This window comes from Opisthocomus hoazin, chromosome 4, assembly GCF_030867145.1.
Source record: "Opisthocomus hoazin isolate bOpiHoa1 chromosome 4, bOpiHoa1.hap1, whole genome shotgun sequence".
Lineage (NCBI taxonomy): Eukaryota > Metazoa > Chordata > Aves > Opisthocomiformes > Opisthocomidae > Opisthocomus > Opisthocomus hoazin.
The window spans coordinates 78845858-78866800 of NC_134417.1; the positions used below are offsets into that span (position 1 = coordinate 78845858).

Sequence of the window (20943 nt, forward strand, 5' to 3'; positions counted from 1 at the left end):
ATGTTCATGTAAAGTATCATATTCTCTCCCTGGCATGACTGAACTCCATGTTGCTCACAATTTTATCACTTCAATGGCAAATATCCTTGTGTGTTTAGACGAAGAGACAGAGAAAAAAATTGTTAGTAAAGAAAAGGAAAAAATTGATTTGGGGTACTGGTTTTGGTTTAGGCTTTCTCAACAGACTTTTATCTTGAAGCTGAAGTTCCTGCTCTCCTTTTCATCCTCAATACAAAAATAAAAATCTATTAGAATAAAAATATTTATCTTAGCTTTTCAAATAAAATTTGAATTTTCAATTTTCAAATACATTCCTTTCTTTGCAAAGAGCTTCAGTCAGATTCTATGATTTGACTACAAAAGGATATGAGAATGCCTCTGTTCAACAGGGAGAATAAGATTTAACTCCTTTATGAGAGGATGGGAGGTTGCAGGTGACAATGCATCACGATTTTATACCAAACAGAAGTATCATTAAGAATTATGTCTAGGTCACAGTACTGGCTAATAATCTGAAAAACACCTCTTTGTAAAACAAACCCGGTTTTAGTTACAGAAACATCAAAAAACATTAAAAAGGAGATATTGAAGCATCATGAGAATTTTAACCTGACAGCAGGTACTCTCTTGAAAATGTATTTCTGACTCTGACTTGTGGTATTTACAGGCCAGGTTTTCAAAATTGGTCTCTGTTGTTGACTGTGTCCAGTTTGCAGATGGAAGTTCAGCACATAACATCATTCTGGGCTTCACTCTTCCTGCCTCCCTCCCCAATCCTGTATGGTCTGTGTGCTCATGTTTTCCATGCTCAGAATTTCTGAGGCTAAAGATGAAAGTTTATCCTTTGGCATGCAGATCTTACTGAGGCATGGTATGTGCAGTGTGTAAAATTACGTCTATGTAATATTGCTTTTAACTGAGGAAACAAAAAGGCAGAGCAAGATCATCAAAGATGAAGTTAGAAGACTTCAAGCTGACAATAACATAAATTTTTATCAGTGCAAGCAATTTAAAACTAAGAACATTTCCAAAGAATGTGGTGAATTATCCATCCTTTATAATCTTAAATACAAACTGAATGTCTTTCTAAAAGATTTTCTTGATTTCAGCCACATGTTACTGGGTTTGATGTAGGAAGTATTAAGCGAAATTCTACAGTTGGTGTTAAAAAGGAAGTTAGCTAATACACTAGATTATTTTAGCCGTCTCTCCTGACCTCAGAATCTCTCTAGAATCTCTCTGTACAGTCGGGACTAATTTATTAAAAGCCTGGCTGGCTGTTGCGGGCAAGAAGGAATTGCAATACTTCAAGGGTTCTTTGAAAAAGGACTTGCCAACATTGCTGACTGCAGTCAGCATTTTCTGAAGATCATAGGAAGTGAAAATACAAAATAAGCATCCTTCTGATTCATGTACATTTCCCCCAAAATGCTTGCTTTCAATTATTTTTTATTATCCAGCAACTGCACACCTTAAAATTTGAAATAAAAAGTAAAAAATTAATATCTTCCACTAGGTTATAATACTTCTTCTCTGTCACACAAAATAGATGTCTAGGAAATATTACTTTACTTCTGCACACTAAGTAGAGACGCATCTCTAGCTGTGAAGATCTTGTCTATAAAAGTCTACTTGCACAGGAGCATAGCCTAGTCTTAAAATACTCAAAGAATCAGTCAATTAGAAAGCTACCAGTATTAAAAATTTAAATTTTCATTCAGTTCAAAGATAAAAAAAATAGTAACTAAAGACTCCAGGGCTTGATGCCAAGACACAGTTTGTCAAGTGCTTTTAGACGGATCTAGGTCTAGTGTTAACACAAAACCATCAGGCCGTCTGCTGCTTGCGAGTTTGGTACCACACTCATAGGCTGACTTCTGTAATTTTCACATTTAGTTAATAAATGGGACAAATGGCATTTCACATTTTTGGACCTTCAGAATCTGTGTTACAAAAGCAACATTTTTCATCCTCTTTGGGAGAAATGGTTGGGTAGGGAACGAACCCAATATTTTTGCAGAAGGAGGGAAGGGAAAAAAATAAAAAAGGAATCACAGAAGTTTTTCCTGTGTCATTCTCTCTAAAAATGCAGAAAAGCTTTGGTTAAAGTAGCACATTTGTTACTACTTAGTTTGAAAAATGGAAATCTGGAATGACTATGTGTCTGCAACCTTCTGAGCAGACCTTGAGAGGACTCCTCAGAGAAATTTGCCTACTTTTTAACCCCAGAGACAAACAGACGATAGAGATGTGTGGGGCTTACCATGGCATCCACTCTGGGATCCTCTTTGGTAGCACTGTTATCCTGGAGGTGTGAAACCAGCCCTTCCGCTTTCCCTCACCAGTCTACAAGGAGTATTACGCCTGTGTTGAGTTGTGCTGCTTTTTTGACTCAGCTAAGAAGCAACAAGGGAAACATACTGTATGGAAAAATACTTTAAAATAAGCTCTCCCCCATTCTCTACAAAACCCAGAGCTGGCTCTAAGGGAGAGAGTTTAGGTTTAGGCTTAGCAACAGGAGAATATGCCTTTTTGGCATCTTGTATGACCTCCTCTGAACTTTTGCCCAGTACTAATCCTCTAAGTGCACTGTCATGTATTAGTGGAGAAAAAAAAGAAAAAAAGAAAAATTTTTTTCATTGGTGGCAAAGAAAAGTAAGCAGTTCTTTCCATATGTTGAATGGCATTCAAGATCCACATGAGCATTCATTTTACCTTAGACATTTGTCAGGAATGTGCTGGCAAATATCACAGGCAGAAAAATGGATGGAACAACTGGTCAAGCATTTCTATTGTTCAGCATGCTTTAACTGTTCTTTGCTGTAGCTCTTTTAATTAAATGCTGTTCCTTTGGCATGAGGGTGCTCTGATTTTACCAGAAATCGAGACACTATAATATACCATATATATCATAAAGACCCAATCTAAAACATATTAGCTCGGTGGTTGCATCCTTCAATGCCTACAAGTTACAATATGTCAGAAAATCTGGGTTAAAAGGGTTCAAGAACTGAAGCCTAGTCAAAGGGAAACAGCAAGAGAGCTTTATTTTACTGCCTGCTCTGACAGGTCACTGGATTTTGATTATGCAGTCAGATATGGCATTCGTCCCCTTGATAACGAAAGGTGGGTGGGTGGCTGGCTGGAAAGCAAAGGCACGCAAGACAGCTTTTGGTCATTGTCTGCGCTATTTCTGGTAATCCTCCTTGCTGTCTAACTCATGTGTTCAGGAAGGATTTGGGCCCGTGGGGTAAATGGAATTGAAATTTCTCAAGAGGAAAAAACGATAAGGAAACAATGTGTACTTGCCAGCATTTTTAGGAGAAGATATTTAACAAAAGAAGCAGCCTGTATTCTGTATTAGATTACTGCATGGCTGGCTGTATTGCTTTCACTGCAGCCTCACAAGCTGGGCTCAAGACAATAGAAGGACTGTTGCTGCTCTCCCAGCTCCGCGCTGAAACTTTACCAGCTGGATCCAAATACCACCAATCAAATGTCATAATAATGCAAATTACTCACCATTTGATAAATATACATGGTATTTATAGGGAGATAAACCCTTAACCACATTTCGTTTCTGGTCTAGTGTGGACTGGGAGAACACAACGTGGAGACAGGACATAGATCAGCTGCTCTGTAACATACCTTTTTTCTTTTCTTTTTTTTAAGATCTGCAGATCACCATGTTAGATTTCCAGATGCTCCTTCCCAGCCCGAGTCCCGCATCTCAAACCTCCTGCAGCAGAGGATATTACTGTGAAATTCACAACATACCATCTAGTTCAAGAGAAATTTAACGGTGAAGTTACATTAACAGTACTGCAACAGCTTTCTCTGTGGTAATGGCAACCTACTACACAGGCAAGGCAGGGTAGGTCCCTGTCCTGCTTTCCTTTTGCCTCCTGTGTGGAGGAAAGGTGTCCTGGCCTTCATGGGCAGGGAGTTACCAGCTTTGAATCAAAGCTTGTGAGAAGCGACTACAATGGTCATGTTGGCACAGTGTGATGTGGCAGAAGTTTATATCCACCCTCACGCAATTAAGAAAAAACACAGCTCAGTTGTCCACCTATGAACAGACACAGCCATGTTGTGCCGGTCTTCACAGGCGATCACGACATGGGTCACCTAAGGTACGTATGGTTCCTTTGTACGCAGCAGCAGCAAAGGTGCTTCAGGCTCGTGCTTACCACAGTCCTGCACCCTCCACCTTCACTCCACACCTCTCCAAAGGGGCTGGACTGGGTTCACCAAGTTGCATTTGCTCCGCAATGCCAGAGGTGTAATATCGGGATGCGCTTCCACCATGGCAGTGTGTAGAGCTCTGTTTGCCATTAGTATTTATCTGTCCAATCTCCTCAATCAGTTTTACAGTTGTTTAGCTCCAGTCGCTGTAGACTGTGACATTTAATATCAAATACTCTTCCAACATTCCCAAATTAATAAACACAAACAGTGAATCCTCTCTCTGTTGTAATGATTTCTGGCATCATGTAAAAGTGCATATTATTATGCCAGTATTAAGAACTGGTACTGCTTCATGCAATGCTGGAATATATATCCAAAAACTAATTTACTTGAGTTGTAATGTTAGGATTATCCTTCTGTCTTTCATGACTGATACTTCATCTGGAGAATGCTTAATGTTTTCTTGTCAACGAGTGTTAACTTAAATTATTCCAATCTGTTTACTTTGTCCCTTTCTAAGAAATTCAAATTATAATTAAAAAGAAAAAAGAAATGCAAACAGCATTGAAAATCTAGTATGACAATATTGTGCATTTTTTTCTACTCTTAAGTCCACATCAATAAGCAATTTAACAATAGGAGAACTCTCAATGGGAGACCAACAGATGAAATTATTGTAGAGCAGAGCCTTGGACAAAATTTTTCTTTGCCCGTGTAATTGCGTGCAGCCATCCTTGTGTGAAATCCCCCATCAGATTACAGGTCTGTTGTATGTAAATTGAAGACTAAATGCTTGGTAGCACCTTTCAGCTCTGCAATGCTGGAAATGAGTTTTTTAATAGGAAATTAGATCAGTAATATTTTAGTCAACAAAAATGCAGAAAAAAGTTCTGCATAAATATGAGAAAATTGTTCATGCAAACTGACTTTAAAAAACAAGAATGAACAGTTGTAAAATTCTGTATACTGTTATTCATAAAAATTTCTGTGTATTATTTTTTAGACAAAGAATGGGATATTCAAACACAAATTATTTCTACTCTGCTGGCTGTAGTATTAACTGAGCTTTTGAGTAGCAACAGATTGCATCATTTAATGGCTTCTATTTTTAATCTGATTTTATATAGTTCTCAAAGTAAGGAACAATATGTGGAAAATTATAGTGAACTCAGTCCAGATTATAAAATAGACTTTTGCAAACCGTCAACCAGGCACTAACACAAGACATTGCCATTTCCAGTCCCTGTTATGCTGCAGTTGATTAGATTAACCCTCAGTGAATTTTGGAAGCTAAAGTGAGAAAAGACTACTTAAACTTTGTCTGCAAATGCGAAAGTAGTTCCTCTAGCATAAATTTGCCTTCCCTTGTAGCTCATAGCTGAGAAAACAACTGATCCGGTGTTAATAAATTATCACTAATATTATTTATAAACAATTCTTCATTAAAATGGTTCTTGCAGTTTGGGCTGGACCACAAAGCACAGCCTGAATGTACTGAGAAACACACGCCGAGAAAACTGAGGGAGAAGTGTCTCATGGATGGGAACCAACAGATGGTTGGAAGAATGAAACAAAACGTACATCGTCATCAGACATAAAGTTTTAGGCAAAGACATTCTTGTTTCTAAGCACCTACTGGCTTTTAATAACCTGGCTACAGTTGAAGTATTACGAAGCTTTGCGCTGGCCCCTAAGGAAGATCTAAAATGTGATGGGTACCCAGATGGGGGTTTCAGACTTCAGCAAATTCTAAGTGGGAATAAGAATTATATCGGTGGAGCAGTGAAAACTAATGTCTTCTTCAGCTTGCTGAACATGAAGGTGATAACTGTTCAGGGATCCTGGCAGCACGCTGGAGCTCCTCAAATTCTCTTAAAATTCCTCTGGATAGTTCTTCAGCTTCAAACAGTGACCATGGGAATCTATTTCCTGTTTCCAGGAAGAAGAGATCTCTCTCTTCCTCTACAAAAGCTTTAAAAAAGTAGCCCCTAAGTTAAATCAAGAGATCATTTTAACTGCCAAAGGTAGCAACTCCCCAGCTATTAGTGGTCCCAGCAATATGCTCTGTACTTACAAATAAGAAAATTGGTAGGACTAGGAATACATCCAGCATGGGACAGTCATGCACCTGTTGTAAAAATGCATATAAAACACCTTTAAAAAAGTTCCTTTCACACTGAAAAATCCCAAAAATATTTACTAGCTCTTACTGTCAACAATAGTATTCTGTTCTATATAGGATAAATACTAAACACAGCCCCTAGTCCCAAGGAGTGACAATCTAAACACATCCCAGGGAAATCCACAGAGGAAATAATGGAGGGACAGTAAAGTTGTTTCCTTGTTGCATTGTTAATTCACACATATGGGCTACGCAGTAGAGTAAATCTCTAGGAGGGTTGTGAGATTTGCGCTGAGGTTACTGCTGGCTAGTTTATCCTTTTTATGCCTTTAGGGCATAAAGTGGTAAACAAGGCAACTAACTACCAGCTGTTGTAGAGGTGACAATAGTGGAAAGGAAATGGAGAACCTTTATGCTCACATTTCACTGCCTCACTCTTCATTTCTTTCATTATTTTCCTAAGACAAAAATTACTCCAACAAACAAGCGGATTAAAATCAGATAACCACAGCTGTTATCACCCGTGGCTGTCATCCCTCCCTCTCTGACAGATGTCACTGCAGTTTTCAGCTCGCTGTGTGAACGTAAGCCCATTCCAGACCATAGCTGCTGTAAGATATGCAGCTGAAAACAGTATCTTGGGAGCCAATTTGCAAGGGAAGAGGGTCCTGGCATCCTTTGGAGGGGCGTAAGCAGCTTCCTCTTCCATCTGGCCATCTTTAAACCACAAGTCACATCTGTCTGGGCTCTGAAACCATCAGCCATTCAGACAGAGTGACACTTCTAAGGAATCATTATTTTTTCACAGTAGATAGCATGCAGCGGGCATAAATATTTTCAAAACTTTCCTGAACTTTTTTTCTCCAGAGCTGTTTTTCTTCATCTCATTCAGACAGCACTCTGTCCCTACAACTGCCTGGGAAGTGTGCACTACACATAGAATAGAAATCAAAGCCATACTCTTTAGTCTTTTTTTGCGTAATCCCAACTCAAACTTCCAGTCTCAATTTTTAAAATGGGATTAAAGTGTAAATTAAAAAAGATAACACTACTCCCAAGGACAGAAAAATATTAAACTAAGTTTGCAAAGCTAAGAGAGAAATATCAGTCACTGGCAAGCAGCAGCCTAGGATGTGAATGAATTGCATGTCATTTAGAGAAACAAATAAATGCAACAGAATTAATCAGCAGATGTGAAAGAGAGAGTGTGATGTTGATACAAAATAGAAGAGACGTACGAGAGGGCATGAAACAATAACCATGTGCATCAAATCATCAGCTGGTTTCTGCACAGATGGAAAAAACTCAGAAGAAATGCTACAAGATATTTTGAAAAGCGTTTCAAGCTGGACATGAATTAAAGGCAAATGAATCCAGTCCATGCCTTTCTTTCTCTCTCACATGTGTGTACATGCACACACACACACAAAATCTACTTTCGTAAAGTCAGACCCTCATCCTGGATTTCTGACCCTCGTTCTTCTGTCAGCTTAGGGCTGAACTTTAAATTTAGTCTGGAAGGCCAGGGTGTGGTGGCACGATGGCAGCATAAAAAATAGATGAGTTGTGTTCTCTGTTCACATTCCTGGCAGATTCCTCACAATTCCTATGTACTAGACTGAGGACTCGGGAGAGAAAGATGTAGAAACAGTCAGGCACAGCAAACAGAATTAGGAAATATTTCGAAAATAGAATTGCAAGCCAGGACACGTAATAGCCAAATTCACTTTAAGTCTCAACAACAGAAGTTCAAAGGTTTGAATTACTCAAGAATATCCTGTGTTTAGCCAACATGGCTAATCTGGCGCATCTCTGCCTTGTCTGGCCAAGGTTTCTTCCCTGCGCTTCTCAACATACCCGGCACAGATAAAAGCAATGTTACAGACACTCATAAACAGAGCGAACGTGAGCAAAACATCAGCACAGCTTTGAAAGGCAGGCCATATATCTACAGTCATGATGGGTTTGAATTTTGTTTTGTTGTTCTTCCTGCTGTTTGCCAGCAATAAATGGCAATTGTACTTTCCGACCATGCTCAGCTGGGCTCTGCGCCATTCTTTGCTGTTTTTGATGGCACAGTTCTCAAAGACATATATTAAACTATCTGGCCCATGCAATAACTCAGTAGGGCTGCACTCTTGTTTCCAAGGAGGCCCTATAGGAAGAGGGGATGTAGGGTTTTTTTTTTAGAAAGGCAGCAGTCTTCTGCATTAGTAATATTAAACTTTCCCATGGAATTTCAATAGCATTAACAAATTATTTTGATAAAAGACCAGCAGGCTTTTCAGACTTTTTTTTTAGGGTTTCAGCAGAGAAAAATGTGCAAGCTTTACACCCACTCCTCAATGCTGTAAGCTCCCTTAGTCTGTTCTGTGGCCATTCGTAAATACACTAATCTTACAGAGTTAATCCCATAATGGTAATGCGTCCACAAACAAATTACTGCAGTAATGTAGTTAGCTCAATTAACTTTTGAATCTATTCACTATGCAGAACTAAAGGCCATTTTCTATTAAAATATGTCCCTCCCACTTCCTTATTGCCCTTTGCAACTTATGGGAGTTAATATTAGAAATCCTGTCTACGCTATGTCAGGAAGAAGACAGGATGACGGAGCCATAAAAAGACCTTATTCTTTACTAACATAACACAGACACAGCCCAAAGAGAACATCTGTCTTCTTTCATGAACACATCTAATTAAGGCAAATTGTTAACACCTTGATGAGGAGTTTCATAGAAGGGTAAACTTTAACATATGCCATCCTCACATGTAAAACATCCCATACCTCATACTTTTCCAAACATATGCCCTTTTTACTACAACAGTTTATCAAGGACTTTATTTTGAAAAGGACTTCAACCTGTTTTCCATTCCTGTGGATGCATTTTTTAGTGCTTGCAATTATTTGCTTGTCCAAATAATTCCACAGAAACATCAAACTGTGTAATCTGGGAATGCAGTCAGGAGATGAGACAGCAAGGTCTCCAAAACTGCAAATGCAGTTATTTCCCCACTTGCAACTGCGAGCTACTACAACTTAGTTCTTTTGCAAAATCCTACCTTTAGTTTATTTGGGCACCGAAAGCTGCCTGTCCACCTTGCGGCTCCTGCTACTCTTCCTCTTGAGATCCCACACCAAAGTCACAGTGAATAATTTGACACCATTATTGCCATGGCAACAGCCTGATGTCATGCATACACAGAATTATGATTGACAGTCCTGCAGTATTCACCAAAAAGAGGAATGAGGGGAAGAGGGAGAAAACCAGACACAGCTCCAATACTAATGGGGGAAACAGAGCATCACTGGCACCATAAATATTGCTTTATTCATAAATCTGCCTTCTCCTATTTTTCACCATGTCAGCATTCCTGTGAAGGGCTCCCATCAGAGCCCAAAACACACTCAGAGCAGAGGGGGCTTCCTCACACGTGCCAGGATTTGGCCAGAGGACAACAGGTGCCCTTCTCCTGCCAGCGCTCTCCTCGGGGACAGGACTGCACACTACGGCCAGAAAGATTTTTGCCACAGAGCTTAGTCTTAAGAATGTACCTTTTAAATGTCACAGATATGGCCTGAAATAACACAAGACGTTAGACTGAGTGTTTTTTCCCTCTGAGAATAGTCTTCAGGTGTTCAGCTGGGCTGTAAATCTTTTCTTTTTTTCTCTTTTTCCGCTGATGTTTATAAGCGCTCACAGAAAGACACACGCAAACCATTAGGAATAGGATAAAATAACATCTGTTAAATATTTGTTAAACTCAATGTCTGCAGCAGTTCTCATAAGGGTCTACAGGCAATACAAAGACAAGGATGGAAACAGCCTTTTATTCTAAATTTCATATGTACATGGAAAGCTGTTTTACACAGTTTTGTAAATTCTGCGTAAAAGAGCTGTTGTCATCCAATGTCACTGTGCTTACACTAGTAACAACTTTTAAACACAGAGTACATTATTAACAACAAAAACTGTTAACAAACAGGCATAAAAGACAGATATGTGTGCTGATATTTCACATATATTCTAGAAACAAGTTGGCGCAAAAATAAAATGTGCCAGTAAAAAAAAATAGGCGATTTTTAAATCACGCAATACATGATTTTCTTTCTTGCTTTCTCTCTTTCCTTTTTGTACACAATATGCTGAGATCCATTCTCAAGCCTTTTCACATCAGGATTTGCAGGCACTTCAGCAACCCAGCTATATTTTTTACAATACATGAAGTTCAGACCAACAACATAAAAACAGCTGCTGCAAAAGAAATTCTCATATCCTATATGCACATTCAAATATTATTCATTGCTAGAGCAATCTTTTTTGCTTTAGTTATTTTTGGATACTGACATGTTTTCAAGACGATGTGTAACAATTTGTCTCCACTTATCTCTCATTCATATACTTAACGGTTTGTTTTTAACGCATCACGATGCAACAGTACAGTACACAGAAGCACAAGGCAATTGTCCACAAAGCTTCACCAACTGTAAAAAGAAGACAATTCTTCTTTTCATTTTTTTGATCCAAAGATAAACTTTGATTTCTCCGGTTCTTGCTTTAAGCTATCTCCAAAATTTGCCCAAAGACAACCATGTACCAGATGACCATGGGATGATACCCTCCCCAGCTCTCTTCCTAACACAGTTGTCATATGACCAAATTCATCTAGAAGTAAAGCAAAGCAGAACTCAGTTGTATGTTTGTTCATCATTTCTTATCTTTAATAAAATAGTAAAATATACTTATCAAGGGCTTGGCTGTGACTGTATAAATAGTCTCTTCCCAGTTATTTCATTTGTAATGGACTTTGTATTAAGATTACAAGGCAATTGTAACAGGATTCTCAGGATAACAGAAAGCTTAATATTGTTTTCCTCATGAGTCAGGATAAAGGCTTTTTTAATAAGCTCAGAGTGGGGAGAGAGAGAGAAAAAGAGTGTGTATGTGCATAATAGGAGAAGGATAGTTTTTCAGCATATAGACACTTAAATATTGATCAACGAAGACTGGTAATGACTTCATCATAAAACATCTTAGAACTGTGACTGCAATCCAGAGTAGAACTAAGCCTTATCCATTCAAGAGTGATATGTAAACCTCCTCTTGACCGGAGAGAAATAAAAAAGGACATGTCAATGCTTTCTTCAACCTCAAATTCATTAATTTTAAGCCACAAAGCTGCATGTTGGTGTAATAAGTCACTGCAAAGTAAAACACATTACAACAAATCCTAGTAATAAGCCATTGACAGCTACCGGACTGGGCTATGGGACTCGGTACGTGGCGTTGCTCACTTCCGCCATGATTGTCAAATGGTGGAACATCCTTCCATGAATTCAACACTTGAGACAGAATGGCAAAGACATAAGGCTCACCAATGCTTTGCCCGTATTTTCAAAGGCACTGAAACAGACAACGGATATATTCCTTAGTACTATCAGTTTAAAAAGTTTTCAAAATATAAGTCTTTATATGAAAACGTTCCTTATTGCATGATAAGTTGATCTTCATTTTCTTCACCTCAAGAATAAAATGGTCTTCCTTTTTCTGGTGTTTGTAATCTGTTCAGCCTGGCTACCTGAGATGGTGAAGGCGGTACATCTTGCCTGAAAGGACCTTTAGGAGGGGTATAATTAGGGTCCTGAATTTTCTTATATGAGTCATAGTTGCTAGGTCCTTCAGAAGAAGTTTTTTTTTTCAGTTGTTGTTCTTTCCGCCTCTGCTCTTGACGGAGCAGTTCTTGTGTTTCTAGCATTACCCTGGCATTGAAGCCATGTCCCCCCATATAGCCGTTCCTTGATCCCTGGTAGCTGGAATATCTGGGATTTTCCTTCGCAGTCTGGAACCCTTCACCAGGGGAATACGTCTGTTCCCAGGAGTCTTGAGATACAGAACTGGCGTTTTTTCTGCTTTGCCTGGAAAGAAAAATGGAAGAGGCTTTTAAGATGAATGTTCTGGTTTCCGTTATACTGTTATTGACAACAGTCTCAGGAAAGCAGGGTGCTTCTGCAATGCCATCAGGTTTCTCCCAGCTTTAGCGTTCTCCAGAAGTCCTGCTCTCTTCTGCCCCAAAGAGGCATCTTGCCTCTCTTGCTGGGAGAACATTTCCTACTGAGTTGAACTATATATCTAGGTCTCTCTAAGAGAAATATGCCGTGAAAACCCACCCAGTGCTAGAACAACCATTATGTTCTATAAAAAAAAGTGCTACAATTCAGCTGCAGACTAGGAAAGACCACAATGCTGTGCTTACTAAGAATCCAGATAACAGCCAGCGCTTGTAAAGTCACTCATGAAAGATTTGAATCTAGACTCATGCTTGATTAAAAATGCAACAGGCAGATCTTTAAAACACGTGCTCTAACACTGTACAAGTCAGAAGATAAAAGTTCACTACTGACAGGTAGTTACACAGATGAGAGTTTCTTCCTCCGATTTCCAAAACTAAGGAATTTTGTGCTATCAGGACAGTTTCCCAGTTTTCTTTCACAAAAGAAAAGGCAGAGATAACCTTTCTTGCTCATTTTTTGGCTCCACGGGGTAGATAAATAAATCAGATACATATAGGAATTACAAACTCTTATCTCTTTTCACAATAAATCATCACATTATTTTGAAGACAGATTATAGTTTTGAAATAGCTTTAATTTACTATCAAGATGCTAGATGCTTTTATGAATTTAAAATAAGATTGGTGATGATAAAGTAAAACAATTTTGTGCTGCAGCAAAAAAGATACTCACTTTGAGATTAAAATTAGTGTACTAGACTCAAGCAGTAAAACAAAATATATTGCGACATTAATCAATAAGAATGTAATTTAGTTGTTTATATATGGCTTTTTCATGTCAACACACATGACTCAATGTGGCTTCGTCCAATGAATATGCAGTGGAGAGACAGGAGATCCAGAGAATTTTTCTACCATTAAGGATAGGTAAAAAGTCACCTAATGTTTTTGCAATCTTCCCTCCACACATATAGTTTGAAAATGACCATATTCACCTTATTTCATAAAATGTTTTGAGACTTCTTGATGAAAATTGTTATTCAGGATGAATATAAATTATTACAGCATAAATTACAACATAGCGTAAATTATTATGCAAATTTTTATAGCTGTTCTTGGTATTCACATATCCAACTTTGCCAAAGAAACGATGTTTCTGAGTCATGTCTTATCACTCCCTGGAACAAGAGCAAATCGAACGAACCTCTGTAGGCTACGAAACTGTCAGGTTTCTGATCTAGAGCAAGATAAATTTTAAGTACTAGAAAATTAACTTGGAGTTAAACACTGCTTTTACAGTTTCACATGGGACAAGAGGATATGAGATGAATTGATTTAATTTACTGACTGTTTTCTGGTACTTGTTCAAAATCAGTTGGCCCACTTTCCTTGTCTTTCTGGGAAGATCCTTTAAAATTGACTCAAGACTTTATTTGCCTTCAGTACTAATGATTTGAATGTACAAAGGGAAAAAAAGGAGGCTCCTAGAGACTACACAAGATGAAAAGCAACAAAACTCAAGAATAAAGCTAGTGCACAAACTTTAATCATAACAAAGCTGCAGTTACAACATTAGGCTTGTGACCTAAGTTTCAGAGTAAGAGTAAGATTTCTTTAAAGATCAGTCACAAAGTTACAAACAGTTTGTAAAGCTGGAGAATTGGATGCCCCAGCTTGTTATAGGAGTATCGTGGTATTTACAGCACTCAGCTTTAGCCCAAGGTCTTGAAATTCTGTCTGCTCTCAGCACAGCTCAAATATCCAGAGTGCTCAAGCAAAGTCATTAAATTATCATTATTTACTCAGTAACATGCATTGCTAGCTTGCTAGTCATTTCTCATGTTGAAACACACATTGAGTGAAGTTCTAGTCACTCTTTTCAAAACAAGCATTTCTATGTCCCAAAGCATTATTTCCCAAACCTCTTCTACATTTTCTCCTTAGAGTTATTAATTTCGGCCACTGCAACTGCATTACAACTGACTTCCATTTTTTAAATGCTACCAGTGATTGAATAGAACAGGGGAACTGAGTTTTACAAATCATAGTTTAAAAAAAAAAATTCCCCCACCAACTTAAAAGCAACACTAGCATCGGTGCTCTTCCTCTCAATCTGTACATCGCTGGGGTGAGCAAAACTGAAAGAGAATTTCTCAGGAAAAACAATATGGCATTAATAGGTGTGACTACTTCAGAAGGAAGGTAGATAAGAATCAAAGCGAATACAAAAATTTTCAAAATGACAAACCATCGATCTAAGAAAACACAGTAGTTTTACATTTTGCTTTCCCACCTTTCAAACTTAAAAGAAAAAACCTACACTGAAAGGTGTTATAGCACGTGAAAATCTGAGAGATCTGTTCTATTCACTAAGATGTTGGTAGGATAAGAGTTCATGATCAGATAATTTTGATTACAAAGCTTCTATCTGTTTCCAAAAACAAGTTATGATACATTTGGTAAAACACATGTTGTCACAAAAAAATCTGTTCCACACCATTTTGACATGAGGTACAAAAAATAATACAACCATGCTGCAAGGGAATTTGACACCAACCTCCAGTGTAAAGGATTCTCCATTCAACCATTGCAACTGATCTTTGAAAACGCAAAGACCATTTGCACAACGCTTACCTACGGTAGTTAATTTACAGTACAAGCTGGGTAAACTTTTAATAATTCTCAAAGCTAAATAACAAGTAAAAGACATTTTGCCCAAACAGCTCAGACAAATACAGATTTGTTTATACAAAAAGTCTATTAATTTTCAGCATTCCATTGCTAATGACCCAGTAACTTAGAATAAATGTATAATCTGGAAACTTCAAGGCCCTGATTTTTTGGCTAGAATTTCTCAGTTCTATATTTCTTTGTTTGAGGTCTTGAGATTTTTTTTTCCCTTTTAATTTTTCCTCTGTATTAGCATCACAAAGACAGAATTTCTACCCAGCAAGGAATTAGGCAACAGAAAAAAATCGACTGACATGTCAAAAGGGGACAGCCCATGTCATGCTCAGGAGACTTTTGTAATTACAGAAAATTAAAATCAACGGTGTCCCACAAAGAATAGCTTTGTTTCAACGTTTCAGTTCTGTTGGGTGCTGAGTGTCATCAATCCCACCAAAATCAGCTCTGAAGTAATTCTCCTAAAATAAACAGCTACCACATGCTCTCACTTAAGAAATTTTATGCCTCTTCCACAATGAATACATTCCACCTTATATCAATGCTAAACAAAACTGTCTGCACTAAGTACAACATTTTCCTCCCACAAAGCAAATTATCTCCAGGCTCATATTCACTGAAGAGCCTCAGCCAGTTACCATACCTGGGTAATGAGCTGTACTGCCGCTGAGCTTGTTGGAAACTCTCTCTTTCTTCTTGCCGCTGTCGCTGCATTTGAACCTCTACTGATACTGAGTGTCTGCCACTCTGCGAGTACGTCTTGGTGCTCGGCTACAAAATGAAAATGAAAATGTCTTAAACAAAGCAGAACAATACCCACAAATCATTTAAGTCATTTAAATCATTTAAAACATTTAAATTGCTATGGTACACATACAGTTGTATTTGTTTCAACATGCGGTTCAGGTAGCTCTTTCGTAATAATCAGGTTAAATTCTCACCCATAACATTGGCCTGTGCCACAGATTCTGTTTCTGACCTAACATTTCTGGGGCGTATCGGGAAAATATTGGTCCAGAATAGGTTATGCTTTTATAGTAACACTGAAATTTAAATTCAGTTGGTGGAAGAGATCTTCAGACACCATAAGTTAGCCTAGCCATGGTAATGTTAAGTTTTACACCCCTCTGAGGATCTGAGGGAGGAGGGAGCACAGCAGCTCTTTCGAACCTCACCGGTACACTCAAGAGATGCTCGCCCTTAGCAGAGCCATTCTATTTTGCTGTTGGTCCAGACATGCACCGCTTGCTTTTCTGAGAGACAGAGAAACATTTGCTGGTTCAATATAATCAAGTAGATAAATTTAGCAAGTCTCTTGTGGACATGGGGAATCCTGTATCTCTCAGAAGGATTTTAGATAACATCTTAACAAGGCGACAATTTGAAACTTTGAGGCCAATACTAAGAGCACGGTGAAAATGGATGGCCTTTCTGGGAATACAGAGCATTACCAGTCAAGATCATTGGATTTTGAAAGAGTTTACTTTAGTAGAGATATCACTTCTCATTTTACATTAATACCTTCTCCAAATTTTGTGATTTTGAGCTGCAAAATCGGGTGCCACAGAAGTCAAAGAATGTTACGGGCTTTTCTTGTTGTTTTAATATTAAGGTTTCACTTAACAAAGAAACAGAACATGTTTTGTCTCCTTAAAATTACCAGTTCTATTCAAAGCACATAAGTCTAATTACTGGGAGGTTAGGGAGCATAACTACTTGTCTGAGCCTGGGACTGAAACAGTTTATCTCAGATCTGCTTTTGTTAAAGCACTTTTGCCTTTTTATTTGTATCTTCCCTCAAAACGCACCTCTCTCTTGTTTTTTGCCATTATAATTTCTGCAGCAGAAAGATATATTAATGGCTGAAAAATACCTGCAAAACAAAAGGCTTTTCAAAAGCTTCATATATTGAAGACAAGTTTTAGAAACTAAGAAGTTCCCATTTGTGACACAAACTTCTCTTTTGCCTTACTATATAGTCAAGTACCTGCAGGTAGCCAGAAACACAACAGATTTGAAACAGGTGTACAACTTTTAGAAACTTCATTTTCAATAACAATACACTTGAGACACAGCATCAGTCTCAGCTCAGAATCTAACAGATAGATACAATTTGGTGAACAATTGCCTTTACCATTACAAGAAGATTACTGGGCAAAAGAATCAGAAAGCACAGACTATGAGTAACAGAGAACTTGTTTCAGAGGAGCCTTAATGCAACATGGATGTCTACTTCAGAATAGATTTACACCATAAAAACATCAGTAAAATCGCATTTGTAACGAAAAATGCTTTAGGAATTGTATGATCAAGCAACAAGTTGAGAAAACAGGATCATATGTCAGCCTTGTGGGAAATATTCTTAGTGATGAATAAGCTGTACATATGTATGTCCAAACCAACTATCCCCCTGGAGATTTCCTACTATATTAAATAAGGGCAACACATACAGAGGAGAGTTCCAGTTATTGCATATGTCAACATTTCTAACTTTCTTGACTTTATTGAGAGTCTTCTGACATTTGGTATTTTATTGAAGGGCTCAGCTTATGGAAGTGAGTGATTACCTGAAAATCACAAGATTTATTTGTGAATTCTCTCCTGTGTGGTTATAAGCAGCTTACAGAGAACCAGCGGGAAACCTAGAGGTTCCCATCTCAACTTCTCCATATGGGAAAAAAACATTTAAACTAAGATTTTAGAGCAAATTTCCTCATTCCATGGGTTCCACTTTAACCTTGTTAGAAAGCTTGCATACAGCTGGACAGCTACAGATATGACATATGTGAGAAAGTAGTCATTGTAGATAGGACAGGAAATCAAAATTGCTTCGTTTTAGTTGAAAACACAGTTTCACTTTTTTCAGTTCACTTTAAATACAACAGACAAGCATTTTACAGCACAGGGAACGGTTAAATTATCAAACAGGTGGAGCTAGAACTCAGCTGCTCTTCCATTTAGGTTTATGCAAGACACTAAAATGCATCTTCCAGAAAGCATGAATGCAAATACACACACACACATGAGCTGAAGTTACCACAAAAGTCTTTACTAAAGAGACAGAGGCTTTGAAAGCCCTAATGGGCTATGAATGGACTAAGATTGAAATGTAGCTTCAGAGACTTTTTTTTAATGCACACGGGAACCAATGGTTAATTAGAGGCAGGGACTATCATGTCTGTCTGCCTGCTGCAGCGCATGCCCAGAATGACTGGATCTGAAGAGTCAGGACTGGATTCTCAGTAGTTCACAAAGAATTTCATCTAATGGACAACATTTATAACTTGATGGGTCCAAATGCAAACATCTAAAATCCATTATCTGATATTCTGGAGATGTAAGTACCTGTATGCCCTGTTACATTAAGTGGATTTGCAATACTTAACTAATCTGAAAAGGATGCTTCTTTAGAGTGCTGTCTGCATGTTGTTCACATCTACAATAAGCTATTCGTATAATTGAATCTGCTGTCTGATTTCAAGCATCTAAAAATATGGCACTGAGACATAAAAATACTTCATCTGTATGTAATCACGTATTCTGTAACATATATACACACAGAAAGGTACATTCAACGATCTTATTAATGAAAAGGCTTTTCTTTCAAATCTTTTCATTAAAAATCTCAGTGATACTATAATGAATGCCCTTGATACATGGTTATGATGATATAAAGACTTAACATATTCCTTTTTGGATCCTTCAATTGTTCAGAAAAATGAAAATCTCCATACAGTGATTTATCTTTTCAATATGCTTTTGATTAAAGTATCTAAACCAAAAGTATTTATATCATAAGTAACCTTAGACTTCAAAAGCTAACTGGTGATTTTGTCTCAATCTCCAAAGTATACCTTTATACATATATATTTCTATAAAAAATATACAGAAACATGCATCTACATACACGCATACCCCATTTATGCCAGCACAAAATGGAGGTAATAAAAAAAAAAGTTGAATTATTGTCACCTCTTTTAACAGTACCAAAAAACCATGTATGAGGCATATACATAACACCGTAACACTGATATCAACACAAGGCTAAGTACAATTATAACAACCTGAAATCATCCAGCAAATCTGGCAACAGCTCGGTCTTCACAGAACAGATTGATAAGAACTTTGGCCTTGTTTGCAATGAGATGTATGACAAGCACTGACCTTTTAAATCATCATGCGGTCAAGGCCACAATAACAACAAGGCTGCATTATACAATAAATGTATGTTCATGTCTTCCACAATACCTTTAAGTGGCAATGATAGTTACTGCATTCAGCATTGTTAAACAATATTCAGCACGTAAAATTGTGCTTTAAGATACATGAAATTACACAGTGCTCTTCTCAAAGAGGCATTAATTTAAAACCAGGGCTGAGAAGTTAAAAGTTGCTACAGATTTCTCGCTTTATGCAAACAACACTTCTTCCTTTCACAGAGAACGTACCCCCACGGCTCAGGCTGCACTGGCCACTATCAGCAGTAAAGGGCAGCCTGTTTTAGGGATAAAGGTCCCTTCTCTCTTTCCTAGCTAAACCAGTGGCTGCCCAGACAGTTTCTTTCCCCACAGTGTGGAAGATCATGGGGGTAATCCAGGGCACTGGGTTTTCAGGGAGATCCAACCAGTTCAGGCGACAGGAGATCCACCAGTTGAGGTGACACACCTGCCTCACAGCCTACTGCCATAGGGAGAAGCTGGAAGAAATGCTTACTGAAACTCATAGAACTCCTTTGTGCTGGTACAGAAATATTAATAAGGAGATTACTAAAGGAACATGTCCCTCAATATTTTCCCAGTTATTAAAAAAGACCTCAATTTACTATTAATGTGTTAATTTTTTTCCAGGTTAAACTCTGTGTTTAACCAAGAAGTTTCAAGCTTACCTGGGAAGCTGGTAGACATGAGACCCAAAAAAAGTCTGTGGTTCTTACAGTTCATTAGAATTAGATAAGATTAAATGACCTTGCCTTCTTTATGTGTAAAGGTACTTGGCACAGATGACAGACAGTCCAGTAACTGTGCATATCAAAATTCAGAATGATAAAAAACATTCAATGGTTCTGGGAGATGTCACTGAAGACTATTTTTATTTCCATCTTTTTGTTTATGTTGCTATGGTGAACAGAACATATAGCAATATTTCTTTTAAAAAGTGCCAACAGGTGTGTGCATTAATTAAAACACCATATAATAAGAAAATCCCATCCCTTCATGTATCTTTCCATGCTGTATATGTAGAAAGCCGAATGGCATGGTATGGGACTAGGATTTTCATTCCGTGTGTAGCAGCAGCAGAAAGAAAACCTTCCGTATGTTAGAAACAAACCACGTCGCCCTGAAATGCTGCCCAGGATATTTATATGCACTGCATGCCTGTGAGCTACAAATATGATTGTTTACAAACCAAAATTATTTAATTTCTTTTAAAAATATTCTGTCTTCATTTTCTGTTTCACATAAATTATTAGACTGAAACTAGTGGGGGAAAAAAGTTTAAAATACAAAATTTTAAAGTTAGAATCTAAGTCTTGGCAAGAAATCACTGATATTTCATGAAATCCTTCCCAGGTTTGACATTGAATGGATATTAACTACACAGCTGAAGGCAAAGTACCTGTGGAGAGGCTGCCCTGAGAAATTTTGGTTTCTTGTCTGAAAGAGGTTGGGGTAGGAGAAACAGCAATTTAGTTCCTAAGGTAATCTTTGTCTACTGCAACACTCCATGAGATATTGCCTACTATCTTGAATTAAATATCCTAAAAAAGACTCTTGCAATGGATTCATAACTGAAAGATTTAATATACTACTCTTCTTTCTCCTTAATGTGTCGAGTAATTCTACATAATTTACAAGCTGATATAAACTTTAAAATGTTTGTTTTGAATACAGTCTGTTATTCATTTTTCCAGGTAAAATATGTTACACTGGAAGCTA

The 20943-nt window shown here is 37.8% G+C and overlaps 1 protein-coding gene across 11 annotated transcripts in view; it reads right to left on the bottom strand.

The window, feature by feature from the left end:
- Window positions 1-10140: 10140 nt before the first annotated feature.
- PARD3 (par-3 family cell polarity regulator) overlaps window positions 10141-20943 on the bottom strand; it is a 471104-nt gene continuing 460301 nt past the window's right edge. For all 11 annotated transcript variants that reach the window (XM_075419691.1, XM_075419690.1, XM_075419689.1 and 8 more), the window contains 2 exons: window positions 15651-15778; window positions 10141-12227 (listed from right to left, as the gene is read on the bottom strand). In XM_075419691.1, the coding sequence (XP_075275806.1) occupies window positions 11834-12227; window positions 15651-15778 (522 nt within the window). In that variant the 3' untranslated portion in view covers window positions 10141-11833. The remainder of the gene's footprint in view (window positions 12228-15650; window positions 15779-20943) is intronic.